Raw genomic sequence first — 15,836 nt, 5'->3', positions numbered from 1 at the left:
GTGCCACAGTTAATACTATGGGTATTAAAATTAGTAAGACAAAGAATATATATGTCATATAAGTATTACACACCCACACACATCTATGAATAAAGCTTATCACTCTGTAGGCTGAGTATTCACTATTCATTTCCTTTCTCTCTCTTTTTACCTTAAACTCCTACCTTCTAGATTATCATTTTATAGGGAACAAGTAAACAAATAATTTTCTGATCTCATGCAACATGTGATATATGATATAATGTGATAGGATATGACACGGGGGTGATAACAACAAATGGCATGTTAGCTGAGTCTCAAGCAGTAGTTGGCCTGGCAGACACGGACATATCAAGGAATAAGAGGTGATCACAGTCCAATGTATTTGTACTTTAAGAAACAGAATAAAGATTTCCTCTTACATCTAAGCTAGTTGATAAAAGAAAAGGTAATATCAATTTAAATAGGAATTACTTACCACTTGCTTTACCTAAAAAAAAAGGTACTAGAATAAAATTTAGAGCAAAGCAGAGAAACTAATTTTTACTAAGACTTAAATGCAAAAAAAAAAAAAATCTAAATACCTGTCAAAAAAGGCTGAGTGAACTATTTTTGAAGCAACAATAACAAAAAAAGACCCCTGAGCAAGAAATTTTATAGCCATCCTGTTTCTAGGTCGGAATTCTCTTAGAATGAGACAAAGAAAAATCTGGACCTGGAATAAGAAGAAGACGTTAGGAATTCATTCACCACACTGACGAGATTTGTTTAACAGATGAAAGGCCAGAGTAACCACATATGAACAGGGAATGGACCGAAGGGAAAAAAGGAAAAATTATGACTCCAGAGGAAAGGACGATACATTTTTAGAACACCTGTTAAGTTAGGTAGAGAAAGGAAAAGAAATCAGACTCTGATAAAGGAAAGAACCATTTTTCATGTTTCTGCACAAGAAAACACTCAGTGTGCTTTGCAAATATTAAATCTGATATTTCAATGCTCCTGAAAAACCACTAAGTGGATTCCAGAATTTAAAAATTCCTAATGCTAATGCTATACAACACAGCATGGGGAGGGTGGAGAATAAGAAATGCTTCTATACAAAATAAATGACTTGTTTGGGTTTCCTTTATAAAAGCATAAACAAAGAGCATCTTAAAATATATAAACAGAATCCAAAAAGGCTAGTTATTTTGTGTGTTTTTTTTTTAAGAAACAGACAACCACCATGAAGAAAAGATCTTAGAAAGTATACAAATTTCATTAAAATATAATTGAACTTGCAGGAACAATTACTGTGCTGTACTGTAAGGGGAGCTGTTGGCACATAAGAGCAAAGCACACGTATGAGCTCATCCACCAGCCTCAGCAAGACCCACTTCCAGCTAGAAGCAGTCATGTTTCAACACCTCCGATTCCCTAACGCTGACAAGCTAAACAACTTGTTTTGTCTCTGGGAGCTCTTCTCTGGTGATTAACTGCTTATGGTGAATACTAATTACATGAAAGTACAGTATTGAAGAAGTAGTGTCCTGTTTCCTTTACCTGCAGCCTCAACATGGCTTTGAATCCAGAAGCTACTGGGTAGAGTCCTTGCAAACCAAAACCGAGAAGGACATTTTTCTCCCCTCCAGTAAATAAATGTAACTCCTTCTATTTTTCAGTATAACACAGCTCACTGACAAGAAGCTTCCTTTAACCTCTGGGCTCCAAATCAAGTAGAATCACAACAAAGTGAGTGTTTTAAAGGCCTATAATAATCATATGGATTAATCTGCAGCAAGAGTTTGTGAATTAGTAAACTATCAGTGTCCTTAATTCCCCATGTCCCATGTTGAAAATTTACCCCAAATTGTCAGTTCTTAGAACTGCACCTCAGATTAAAATCTTCTCACCAGGGAGTCTATGAGAATTTGTTCTTGTGTTTTAAATCCTAAGTGCTTGTTAAACCGCCAACACTGCAAAATTAGAGACCATTAAACAATATAAGGCAGCAAGTGATTAAATCTACCAAATACACATTCAAAGCAGCTTAAGCTACTTTTTAATTAAAAATAAAATATCACTGGCTAAATTCAGATGTCTTAGCTATCCAGAAAAGGTTAGAAGGCTGTTCAAAATGCAAAATGCTGCTGATAAGTCCAGAGAGAAAAAGAGAAATGGGGTAGGGGTGGGCTGGGGAGGTGGTTCCTCTTGGCTTCTGAGCCCAGGGTGGAGAGGCCTCAAAATGCTGACCCGGTTTAGTCAGAGGACGTGAAGCGGGGAGCCCTGGCTGTGCTGCAGGGTGAGGATTTCATGTGGCCGCTGATTAAATAAGCTTTATTAGCCAAGGCCTCAGAGGAGACAGGGTGTTCCACCTTCTTGGCAAGGGGTGTGAGTTGAGTAACACTGCAGGAAGCTGAGGCACTGAGATGTATAGATGGCTGAAGGAAATGTTAGTGCTATTTTTAAACATAGCTTAAATGGATTGATAAACAATTCCTGAAATAATAATTAGTGTTGGGGAAGGAGGCATGGGGACTTTTGAGTTAATGGGATCACTTGAGATTGAAAGAAATTTTCACTGTAAAGTTAGAAGTAAATAAACATTGTAGCTTTAAGTTGTTCCTACTTGTTTAAAGTAAAGAAAAGAAAAAGGGCCAGGGGGCTTAGTCAACGCTGGGCAGGAGGCCAAGAATCTGCAGATCAGACTTAAGGCTGGGATGATATCATTCACTCTAAAGTCTTGATACTCTTTCTAAAGCATGAGAAAATTTACTGGTAAAACCTTACCTCACCCACAGTTTTCTTATTTTTAACTCTTTTTTTTTTTTTCCCCTCTCAAGAATAATTTTCCAAATCTGCTTTCTGCCTTATATGTAAATGTTATGAATTTACATTTAGCTTCCAACATGGTCTTACCTAAAAAGCTTGCCCTAAAGTAAAGCACAGGCACTTGGTAGCTGCAGGAATATAAGACATGATACTCATATTTAATCACTTCGGCTGCCGTGGTGGTCTCGTTTACCTCCAAATCATCCAGGGGGGGATCTAAAGCCTCCTGAAAAAAAGCAAATACAAAAACAGAATGTGGCTGTCAATAAAAAGAAGCACATTAACACACACAGAGAGAAAGCTGAGGTTTTCTTCATGCAAAATAACAGTTAAATAAATATATGTCTATGAGGTAAGGAAAAGGGAGTTTCCCACATTAATGTTTAACATTTGAGTCCTGGGTAAATAGTAAAACCAGAAAACATTAGCATTAAGTAATTCCAGATTGTTTTTAAGAGACAAAGCAGCTCTGAGTAAAGAAACAGGAAGGGGGGAAAAAAGTGAAAAGATCTATTGCAACAGCAACTCTGAAAAATCTTTACTGTACAATTTTAGCAACAAGATGATGGCTATACAAGCTACCTTCTTCCCTACCTGTGAAAGCTAAAAACATCCTAACAATTGAGCAAGAGACTGTGAAACGTCCCTAAAGAGTCTATTGTACTTGCCAAAAGATGATTCATTGTGTGCTGAACAATTCCCAGTTCCATTTTGAATAAAAAAGTTATTTTGCAAGAGGTTGAGTTTGTTAGGTACATTTCAAAACCTGAAATGAATCTGTTTTCTTTATTATTGTGCCATCTTTGGTACATTTCTACAATAAATCTTGATTTATAATAGAGTAGATGGCAAATATCAATGTCAACATAAACAGGGTTTTGTAAGCAAAGATGGTTCTAGCTAGTTCACTTCTCACCTAATCATTCTCTACATGTTGATTTTTTTTTATTATTATGTGTAGGGTTTGTTGAGAATGTATCTTAACGTTTGGAAGCAATTAATTGGACATGTTGAGTCAGAAACTGATTCCATCCACATTCACTTATTTAATGGGCTGAAGAATTTTCTTTGACATTAATTTTTAGTTGAACAGAAGAAGCAGGTTGGTTTGACTCATTTCTACCTTTCATTAAAATGGTAACAACAATGAACAATTGAAAAGAGCAACAGGAAAGATTTCAAACTTTATCAACATGAAATAAGGTTTCCTGTGCAGATAAGTAAAGCCACAGACTACTCTCCAGATCTCTTATCTGCTTTACTAATTCCCTACTCACAGTCAATTCACTGGGGGAGATATTACACTAGATAAATCACAACTGAAGATATTTACAAAATAGTTTTTCACTAAACTCTAGTAAACACTATCAATTAAACACAATGAATTAAATAACTGAAAAGAAACCACTGAAATATTCCAGATACAGAAAATTAATACAGTAGCAAGAAAGAAGTTGTTCCTGTTTATTTAAATTTCATTAGGCAAAGATAAATACATCTTCCTTTAAAGCAATTCTTTCAGCCAAAATTCATTCTTTTTGCTCAAAGACTGAGTTGTTTAGCATTTATAATTTCTTTTCTTTCTTTTTTTATTCTTTCTTAACATTATAAAATCATTGTAGTTAAAAATAACTGCAAATATTGCACAAGTATATTAACAAAAAATTGAAATTCCCCTCATCCCAGCACTTTAGTATCTCAGATTTGTAATTATTTTCAAAAGGTCACTGTGTATTTTTCCAGACTGTTTTTATTTTTTGATGTGCAAACACGTATACACATACTACATCCACCTATACCCCTCCTTTGCATCCCCAATTAAATCATGATATATATACATGTTCCTTGATTTGTTTCATTCACTCACGAACATATCTCCACATGCTGCCATGTCAGTGCTGTAGACTTTGCTGCTTCTTTTATATCGCATTATATGACCATAGTTTTTTGTTTTTTTAAACATTTCCATACTGCTAGAAATTTTAGATCAATTATAATTTTATGCTACTACAACTAATGCTGCAATGAATATCTTAGCACATATATTTTTATATGCCTCTATTTTTCTATGGTGCAGATTCCTAAAGGTAACATTAATGTATGAGAGGGTACATGCATCTTAAATTTCAAAAGACACTGTCAATTTGTCCTCAGAAAAAGGATGTATCAATCTATATTCCCAGTTAAAATGTAAAAGAATGTCCTTTCCCATTTCCTATAAATCCTGAAGATTATTTGTTTTTGGCTTTTGCTTATTTGATGAATTTTTAAATATCAGTTTTTTGTTTTAGTTTCTAGTTTCGTGATTACTAATGAAAAGTGAACATCTACTCATGTATTTATGAGTAATTTGTATTCCTCTGTGATGTACCTGTTCTTATTCCTTTCCTATTTTTCAGATATTTGATTTCCATTGTTCTTACTGAGTTATATAAACTTTGTATATTAGAAATAACTTATTACTGGAAATACATACATCTCTGCACTACAGAAATACACAAGTGTGCAAATATATGTCTGATACGTATATGTATAAAACGTTTTCACTCAGTTTTCTTTTAACTTTGTTCCTTGTATGTATTAGAATTTACTTTCATGTAGTCAAAGCTGTACATTTTCTATTTGCAGCTTCCAAGTAATCTGTCTTCATTAGACGGACTTGTGCTATGTCCCATCTCATCCTTAAAATTATACAAATGTTAACTTGTTTATTCTACACACTCATTATGTCTTTCTCTCTCACATACACGTGTTTTTAAATTGACATGTTTAGATCACTAAACCATGCAAATTTTGTTTTTGTGTATGTTGTGAAGAATTTTTCCCAGATGATTTCCAATAATCCATCTTCCTCCCATTGATTTTAACACACTTTTATCATAAATTAGATTTGTGTGTGTGTGTGTGTCTTTATTCTCTATTCTTCTCTATTGAGCTATTTCTCTTCTTAGACCATCCCTGTCCAGTTTGTAAGTAAATACTGAGTTGGGTCATTAGTGACTTCTGCATAAAACTGCAGATATAGAGTGACCGAGACTCAGTCTTGCTAGGGAGGATAAAATTCCTGGAAAGACTGTCCTTTCAGTTCAGTTCAGTTCAATTCAGTCACGTCCGACTCTGCGACCCCACAGACTGCAGCACGCTAGGCCTCCCTGTCCATCACCAATTCCTGGAGTTTACTCAAACTCATCTCCATCGAGTTGGTGATGCCATCCAACCATCTCATCCTCTGTTGTCCCCTTTTCCTCCTGCCCTCAATTTTTCCCAGCATCAGGGTCTTTTCAAATGAATCAGTTCTTTGCATCAGGTAGCCAAAGTATTGGAGTTTCAGCTTCAATATCAGTCCTTCCAATGAACACCCAGGACTGATCTCCTTTAGGATGAACTGGTTAGATCTCCTTGCACTCCAAGGGACTCTCAAGAGTCTTCTCCAACACCACAGTTCAAAAGCATTAATTCTTTAGTACTCAGCTTTCTTTATAGTCCAACTCTCACATCCATACATGACTACTGGAAAAACCATACTTTTGACTAGATGGATATTTGTTGGCAAAGTACTGTCTCTGCTTTTTAATATGCTGTCTAGGTTGGTCATAACTTTTCTTCCAAGGAGCAAGCGTCTTTTAATTTCACGGCTGCAGTCACTATCTGCAGTGATTTGGGAGCCCAAAAGATAAAGTCTGTCACTGTTTCCATTGCTTCCCCATCTATTTGCCATGAAGTGATGGGACCAGATGCCATGATCTTAGTTTTCTGAATGTTGAGTTTTAAACAAACTTTTTCACTTTCGTCTTTCACTTTCATCAAGAGGCTCTTTAGTTCTTCTTTGGTTTCTGCCATAAAGGTGGTGTCATCTGTAAATGTGAGGTTATTGATAATTCTCCCGGCAATCTTGATTCCAGCTTGTGCTTCTTCCAGCCCAGCATTTCTCATGATGTACTCTGCATATAAGTTAAATAAGCAGGGTGACAATATACAGCCTTGACATACTCCTTTTCCTATTTGGAACCAGTCTGTTGTTCCATGTCCAGTTCTAACTGTTGCTTCCTGACCTGCATACAGGTTTCTCAATAGGCAGGTCAGGTGTTCTGGTATTCCCATCTCTTTAAGAATGTTCCACAGTTTGTTGTGATTGACACAGTCAAAGGCTTTGGCATAGTCAATAAAGCAGAAGTAGGTGTTTTTCTGGAACTTTCTTGCCTTTTCAATGATTCAATGTTGGCAATTTGATCTCTGGTTCCTCTGCCTTTTCTCAATCCAGCTTGAACATCTGGAACTTCACGGTTCATGAACTGTTGAAGTCTGGCTTGGAGAATTTTGAGCATTACTTTGCTAGCTGTGAGAGAAGAGTGCAATTGTGTGGTAGTTTGAGCATTCTTTGGCATTGCCTTTCTTTGGGATTGGAATAAAAACTGACCTTTTCGAGTCCTGTGGCCACTGCTGAGTTTTCCAAATTTGCTGGCATATTGAGTGCAGCACTTTCACAGAATCATCTTTTAGGATTTGAAATAGCTCAACTGGAATTCCATCAACTCCACTAGCTTTGTTTGTAGTGATACTTCCTAAGGCCCACTTGACTTCACATTCCAAGATGTCTGGCTCTAGGTGAGTGATCACACCATCGTGGTTATCTGGGTCGTGAAGATCTTTTTTGTACAGTTCTTCTGTGTATTCTTGCCACCTCTTCTTAATATCTTCTGCTTCTCTTAGGTCCATACCATTTGTGATCTTTATTGTGCCCATCTTTGCATGAAATGCTCCCCTGGTACCTCTGATTTTCTTGAAGAGGTCTCTAGTCTTTCCCATTCTATTGTTTTCCTCTATTTCTTTGCATTGATCACTGAGGAAGGCTTTCTTATCTTTCCTTGCTATTCTTTGGAACTCTGCATTCAAATGGGTATATCTTTCCTTTTCTCCTTTACCTTTCACTTCTTTTCTTTTCACAACTATTTGTAAGGCCTCCTCAGACAGTCACTTTGCCTTCTTACATTTCTTTTTCTTGGGGATGGTTTTGATCCCTGCCTCCTATACAATGTCATGAACCTCTATCCATAGTTCTTCAAGCACTCTATCAAATCTAATGCCTTGAAACTATTTCTCACTTGCACTATATAATCATAAGGGATTTGATTTAGGTCATACCTGAATGATCTATTGATTTTCCCTACTTTCTTCAATTTAAGTTTGAATTTGGCAAGAAGGAGTTCATGATCTGAGCCACAGTCAGCTCCCAGTCTTGTTTACTGGATTGTCCTTTGCTGCTAAGTCGCTTCAGTCATCCGACTCTGTGCAACCCCATAGATGGCAGCCCACTAGGCTCCCCCGTCCCTGGGATTCTCCAGGCAAGAACACTGGAGTGGGTTGCCATTTCCTTCTCCAATGCATGAAAGTGAAAAGTGAAAGTGAAGTCGCTCAGTCGTGTCCGACTCTTCGAGACCCCATGGACTGCAGCCCACCAGGCTCCTCCATCCATGGGATTTTCCAGGCAAGAGTACTGGAGTGGGCTGCCATTGCCTTCTCCAGGACTGTCCTTTACCCAAACTCAAATTAAGCACTCAGGTATGTGTTGGTGTTGACACAAGGTGCTTGCAGCTGGTGATCAATTAGACATAGATTCAGATTCTCTGGAACAGTTTGGAGGCTGGAGAAATAAGAGAGAGGGGGTAGAAAAAGCTTCTTAAAGAGCCAATTAGAAGTTTCACTGCAGCCACTATTCACACTGGCAGCTGAGTGCCTGCGGGACTTGAAGGCTGGATTCCTGTCTTCCAACTGGGAGTGCTGCTGTCACCCAGCACCTTGCTCTGGGCACATCTATTGGCAAAGACGTTTTCGCATCCTTAACTCATGTGAAATGAACTGAATTCTTGGCCTGTTTCTGCTAGGATCTTTCCATCCCTTCGTGGTCACCTTTATGATGCCCACGCAAATATCATCTCATGAAATCATGCAATTTGGAAATCAGACTTCTACATATTTTCTGTTTCCCTCTCGCAAAGTGCCAGATGGTTTTAAAACTTTAAGACCAAGGTTCTTGTCTCATTCATCTTTGTATTCCTAGAGACTCTAAGACAGAGATGAGAACCCTGGTAAGCAATTCTTCATCTGTAGCAACTCTGTTCCCTCCTATATAAGTATAACAAATATTGTAGGTGATTCACCAGCAAGCTTACCTGAACACTAAAGTTGGAAAAGAAGTAAATGGAGGACTAAAAATGCAGAAGATCACCAAAGCTGATACACAAATGGCAAACAGGCATAAAAAAGATGCTCAATATCATTACCCATCAGGGAAATACAAATTAACACTACAGTGAGATATCACTATACACCTATCAAAATAGATAAAATAACAAGCAGTGACATCTTCAAATGTTGGTGAAGACGCAGAGAAACTAGATCATTCATACATTGCTGCTTGGAGTATATAAAATGGTACAGCCTCTCTGGAAAACCATATGGCAGTTTCTTCTAAAACTAAACGTCTAATTACCATACAATCCACCAATTACACTCTTGGGCATTCATCCCAGAGAAGTGAAAAACATGCACACGAATATTCATAGTAGTTCTATTCAGAATAGCCAAAAACTTGAGACAGTTCAGATGTCCCTCAGCAGGTCGTAGCTAAACAAATTGTGGCATATCATCCTACACTGCTCAGCAATGAAAAGAACAAATTGTTGATACACACAACCACCTGAGTGAATCTCTCAGTAATTATGAAGTGATAAAAGCCAATCCAAAAAGATTACAGACTGTATAATTCCATTTATATAACATTTTTGAAATGACAAAATTTTAGAAATGAACAAAGAACAGATTAGTCTTGAGGGGAGTGGGCAGAAGGAGGTGGCTATGTTTACTAAAGGGCAGCATGAGGCGACCTTGTGATGATGGACTTGTTCTCTATCGATTATGGTGATGGATAGGTGAACCTACATGCATGATAAAGTTGTATACAACCAAACACACACACCACACCTCCATACACACCCACCCCCACACATACAGATCAGCATAAGTAAAATGGGACAGTCTGAATAAATCAACGGGTTGTATTGATGCTGATACCCTGATTGTGATATTATACTACAATTTTGCGAGATGTTGCCACTGGGGTAAACTAGGTAAGGGTACATGGGAACTTTCTGATTATTTCTTACTCCTGCCTATGAATCTGTATCTTACAATTTCAATGAAAAACTAAAAAGGAAAAAAATAGCAAGAAAGTTTGAGATTCGTTAAAGACAAAATACAATATCTAAGGCCTCAGAGCTAACAGTACAGATGGCAGAGGGATTATGTTGATAAAGAGAGGCTGATGTCTGGAACTGGCCTTACAATTACACAGGAGGCGTGTCAGAGGACGTAGATGTGGAAGGGGCATGGTTGATCATGGAGTGATGATTATTGGGGTTGATTGATGGGTCCACAGGTATTATTCATACCCTTTTAGTCTATTTTTTTGAATATTTTTAATTCTCAAAAAAAAACATTTTAAGGTAACAATAGTTTGTGCTACTATGTTACAGTGTACAGAATCGGAGAACACACAGAATCACAGCGTACAGAATCATAGCGAAAGGAACTTCAATCATTCCATCTGGCACAACACTCACCTTGCTGATCCAAACAAGAAGGCTCCAAAAGACTGGTGGTTTACCCAATGTCCCTAGATAATTAGAGGCAGAGGCAGGCCAATGACCCATATCCACTGACCCTGAAATAACTGCTCTTTGTACTGGAGAATGCCACTTTTTAACAGTTATATATTCAATTTAGACTGATGTTCTACATGTCATTGGATTCAGTTCAGTTCAGTCACTCAGTCGTGTCCAACTCTTTGCGACCCCATAGACTGCAGCACACCAGGCCTCCCTGTCTATCACCAACTCCCAGAGTTTACTCAAACTCATGTCCATTGAGTCGGTGATGCCATCGGATTACTATTAACATTTTGAATATGTTTGCTAATATTTTTTACTTTTCTTTTGTTATGTTTTAAAGAGGATTTGGGTATATTTAATTTGATATTAAGAGTTAACAGAAAAAGGAGTCACATGTACATTTATTTTTCTCACAATGTTGCTATTTCATTAAATGAGAAGATACCTGTATTTAGAAAATCATATTCATTCAAGGAGCTAAAAGATTAAGTGGTTCACATTAATTATAGAAACCTTGATTTTATTGAATTCAATTAACAATAAGTTGACAGTGATCTCTCATTTAGAAAATCTGATATGAATTAAGCTTTACAACTAAATCTCATTAAATAGTGATCATGCTGAAGACACTTCATAGATATTTTATTGAAAGCAAACCCAAATAGAGTACTGGGCTTAGGAAATGAGATCCATATCTTTATTTAGCCTACAGGGAAAAGTAATGCAAGGGAAAAAAGAAAAACTTTTTTTCTATCACTAGAAATCTCTATTACTATTACTGAGCAAACATAAGTAATGAGCTTTATTCATAATGTCCCTTGAGGAAAAGAGATTCTATTTGTTTATCTTCCACCAGTCAGGATCTTAATTCAAACCGAACAGTTACGGGCCAGAATCACAGCCAAGAAGCCAAAGAGTGACCAAGGCACAGGACTGGCTCAGGACCGTCTTTAGCTGCATCCACAAGAGGACATAGAAGCATTTAATCACAATGGAAACATGGACTATGTAACAAACTTCTCTTGATTTGCCTGAACCAACATCCTTTTAATATTTTTAGAAGTGATAAAGACTGGCAAAGTCTTTGGACCAATCATTGAAAAATAAATTCCTTAAGAAAGAGTTTTAATTATTAAAACATTTTAAATGAATTACTATAAAAATAACCTATGCGGGACTCTGAGCAAGTAGCCCCCTCCCCACTTTTTTTGTTTGTCTCACATGTTCATTATTTTAAAGTGGGGTAGTTTTTTCACAATTTGTACTCCTAGAATGACTTTTTCATGATCTCTGTGGCTTTTGAGTGCTGACTGTCACAAGAACTCTGCAAGCAATGGCATTCTTTTAGCAACTGTAAATGTTGTATCCAGTACATAAGAGAGAGTTCGTCACCAGGCAGACAAGTGTCTAACAGCATCCGGGGTGACACTGAAACAACAAAGCGGGGTGCCTAGCTGATCCCAAGGATAGTATCTCAGTGAGGTGCCCCCTCTCCCAGTAATATTATCACTACTCCTGATTTTTAAAAAATGGAAAAAAAAAGAGGTGCCATTCTCTGCTCTCCCAGCTCCATCAGAAGGGATCGAATTAGCATCCACATGGCCAATGTGGGTTCCCACTGAGAGAAAGAATCTGTCTCCTGTGTGGGATTAAATCCAACACAGCCTGGCACGCTCAAGGGCAAGGCAGGAGGTGGGGGACACAGAAATCCGCCAAAGCACATCTGGCAGTTTTCTGGATGTTTACAGCTGGTTATGTTGTGCTTCGAGGGCCCTGCTTCCTTTAAGACTGTGCAGGAGACAGAAGACAGCTTGAACTCAGAGCTGGGTAGCTAGCAAATAGGCTGAGTGCAAGGTGGACTGCAGAAGAGGCTGTCTCTGAGATTCCTGGCCAGAGAACACAGGTTCCATGGCAGGAGGGAACAGTAATAATGTTTAGTGACACCTAATGTATGTCAATGATGATTTGTCCTTACATCAGAACAATATATAAGATGCATTATTTTCCTAGGAGAAAATAAGGACTCAGAAGGACTTTTGAAAGGAAAACTCAGGTTCCTCTACTTTTTAAGATTTCTGAACAGTTAAATGCAAAAGAATTAGCAGACTAAGGGATATGAAAACCAAAAATTCCTTATGGATCATGACTAGTTAAAGGAAGAGAGAAAGACTTTTTACCTAGTATTCTGAGTTTCAGAGTCAGCTGAAGGTGTTTTTATTCAGGCTTACCCTTTGCATGTTACCTAAGAAATGCCAGCCTCAGTTACAATGGTTCACAGTTTTTCTAAGAACATTTGTATACATTATGTCACTTGTTCCTCTGCTCTATAGGAAGGTCCAAAGTCACTCAGCAAGTAAGAAATTAGCCAGAGCACAAACCTAAGCCCCCAGGCTTCAAGCCCAGGGCTCCTTCACTCTGCAAAGATGATGAGATTTGGGGTGGGGGTGGGAGGGTAGGGGATGTTAAAATTTGTACTCTTGGGCTCCACTCCCAAACTTCTGCTTTTTAACTCAGTAGTACTGGGATGGGATTGATTTGCTAGAGTATCAATGGCCATTGATGGTTTAGTATGATACTCCTTTATCAATTATTACATTCAGCAGTGGATTTGTAACTGATAACACCAATCAACACTGCCCTTATGGCAGAAAGTGAAGAGGAATTAAAAAGCCTCTTGATGAAGGTGAAAGTGGAGAGTGAAAAAGTTGGCTTAAAGCTCAACATTCAGAAAACGAAGGTCATGGCATCCGGTCCCATCACTTCATGGGAAGTGGATGGGGAAACAGTGGAAACAGTGTCAGACTTTATTTTGGGGGGCTCCAAAATCACTGCAGATGGTGATTGCAGCCATGAAATTAAAAGACACTTACTCCTTGGAAGGAAAGTTGTGACCAACCTAGATAGCATATTCAAAAGCAGAGACATTACTTTGCCAACAAAGGTTCATCTAGTCAAGGCTATGGTTTTTCCTGTGGTCATGTGTGGATGTGAGAGTTGGACTGTGAAGAAGGCTGAGCGCCGAAGAATTGATGCTTTTGAACTGTGGTGTTGGAGAAGACTCTTGAGAGTTCCTTGGACTGCGAGGAGATCCAACCAGTCCATTCTGAAGGAGATCAGCCCTGGGATTTCTTTGGAAGGAATGATGCTAAAACTGAAACTCCAGTACTTTGGCCACCTCATGCAAAGAGTTGACTCATTGGAAAAGATTCTGATGCTGGGACGGATTGGGGGCAAGAGGAGAAGGGGACAACAGAGGATGAGATGGCTGGATGGCATCACTGACTCGATGGACGTGAGTCTCAGTGAACTCTGGGAGTTGGTGATGGACAGGGAGGCCTGGCGTCCTGCGATTCATGGGGTTGCAAAGAGTCGGACATGACTGAGCGACTGATCTGATCTGAACACCAATCAAAAGGAATTTTTTTTTTAATTTATTTATTTGGCTGTACCAGGTCTTAGTTTTGGCATGTGGAATCATTAGTGGTGGCATTCCAACTTAGTAGTGTCATATGGGATCTAGTTCCCTGACCAGGGATTGAAACTGGACCTCCTGCATTGGGAGTGAGGAGTCTCGGCCACTGGACCACCAGGAAAGTCCTCAAAAGGAATTCCTAATGGTGAAATTTGAGGTGCCAAAAAAAAAATAAACGTCTGACCACACATGTAACCACCAATGTGTAAGTCTTGCCATATAAGCCATGCTAGATTTTAACTCCAGAACTCCAAAATTCTCCCTTATGCTACAGGATAAATCAGTTTCTACTGGGTTTATCCTTTCAGAAAATAAAGAAACAATGGTCATCTTTTATGTAATATCCTCTCAAAAATATGAACCAATTTACTGTCTTCAGATTTATCTGATCCTAGTTAAATGATCCTAGTTCTTCTAAGTTTTCTTTTGTAACATTTATTTATTTGGCTGCATTGAGTCTTAGCTGTGGCATATGGACCCTTTTGTTGCAGCATATGGAATCTTTTTGTTGTTGTTGCAGCATGCGGGCTCTCTAGTTGTGGCACACGGGCTTAGTTGCTCTGTGGGGCATGTGGGATCTTAGTTTCCCAACCAGGCATTGAACCCATGTCCCCTGCATGGGAAGGCGGATTCTTAACCACTGGACCACCAAGGAAGTCCCCTTCTAATTTTTCTTATATCCCTATTTCCAGAGCTCTGCAGTTTTCTTACAGGCACATATAGTCAGTGTTCTAGACTTTGTGGACCATAAAGTCTTTGCCACTTTAGCATGAAAGCAGCCACTGGCAACAGGCAAACAGATGTGACCATACTCTGGTGAAATTTTATTTACAAAAACCAGCTACAGTCCATAGACCAAGTCCATCTTAAGGCCTTCCTTAATTTCCTTTATTGTATTTTTATAAGTAGTAAGCAGAACCTTATTAAAGGACCTGTGTATCCATTTGGTGAACCTTACCGCTTTTCTATTTTTTTCTATCTTAAAATGTTACATTAGGTTTCCTGAGTGAGTGAAGTTGCTCAGTCGTGTCTGACTCTTTGGGACCCTATGGACTGTAGCCCACCAGGCTCCTTTGTCCATGGGATTCTCCAGGCAAGAATACTGGAGTGGGTTGCCATTAGGTTTCCTGAGGAGATGATAAATTCCGAGCCTTCAAAGAATGATGATAATTGAATCTGATAGGCTAAAGTGAGGCTGAAGTCATTTTCTAAGGTAAGAGAATGCACTACTCTAATTTAAACAAGTGAGATTTTTTAAATATCTTGATAAATAAACTGCAAATTCCTTCAGCGTATGCATAAATGTCCATACTCAAATCCAGAAATGAGGTAATTTCATTGCTAAAGAGTGAAACTGAGAAGGTCTTGATAAACAGACCAAAAGGCAAGCACTAGTAATTTCAGAAGGGGCTGCCTTGGCATGTGCACAAGAAGAACCGTGTCTGGGAATGAGCAGAGAATGCCTCTGCAGGACCTTCAGGAGAGCCTGAGCTCCTTCTCCTTCCTCAAAACTGTCTCAGAATTGTATGGCTGTGAATAGGCTTTATTTGTTTGCTTTGTTGGTTCTTTTACTAGGAGAATCCTTTAAAGAACTCCATGAGTGCATACCCTATGCTTGTGCCAGGACAAAGATGGGACACGGGGAGGTGGGGCTGCCTTTAAAGGTACTATCTAAGCAACAATGAGAACACAGCGAAAGTCCTCATCTTTCTACAGGGGTGGATGGGTACATTCAAATCACAGATTAAAAACACCTACATATTAGAGAAGTGTAGTATAGTCAAATGTAAAAAAGGGCATGGAATTTGGAGTTAGATCTGGGTTCAGTTCTTGACTCTGCGCTCTCTGGATGAGCAGACCGCTTAATCCCCCTGAGCCTAAGTTTACTTATTTGTTAAACGAAG

General features: G+C 38.5%; 1 protein-coding gene across 3 annotated transcripts in view; it reads right to left on the bottom strand.

Annotated features, from left to right (window-relative positions):
* The window catches only part of ATG10 (autophagy related 10), a 292,933-nt gene that overhangs the window by 111,981 nt on the left and 165,116 nt on the right, over positions 1 to 15,836 (bottom strand). For all 3 annotated transcript variants that reach the window (NM_001083531.1, XM_005209716.5, XM_059888478.1), the window contains 1 exon segment: positions 2,881 to 3,019. In NM_001083531.1, the coding sequence (NP_001077000.1) occupies positions 2,881 to 3,019 (139 nt within the window).

Source organism: Bos taurus, chromosome 7, assembly GCF_002263795.3.
Source record: "Bos taurus isolate L1 Dominette 01449 registration number 42190680 breed Hereford chromosome 7, ARS-UCD2.0, whole genome shotgun sequence".
NCBI classification, from domain to species: domain Eukaryota; kingdom Metazoa; phylum Chordata; class Mammalia; order Artiodactyla; family Bovidae; genus Bos; species Bos taurus.
Note: the sequence above shows the minus strand (reverse complement) of the source record. Positions and strands in the feature narration are given on the sequence as shown.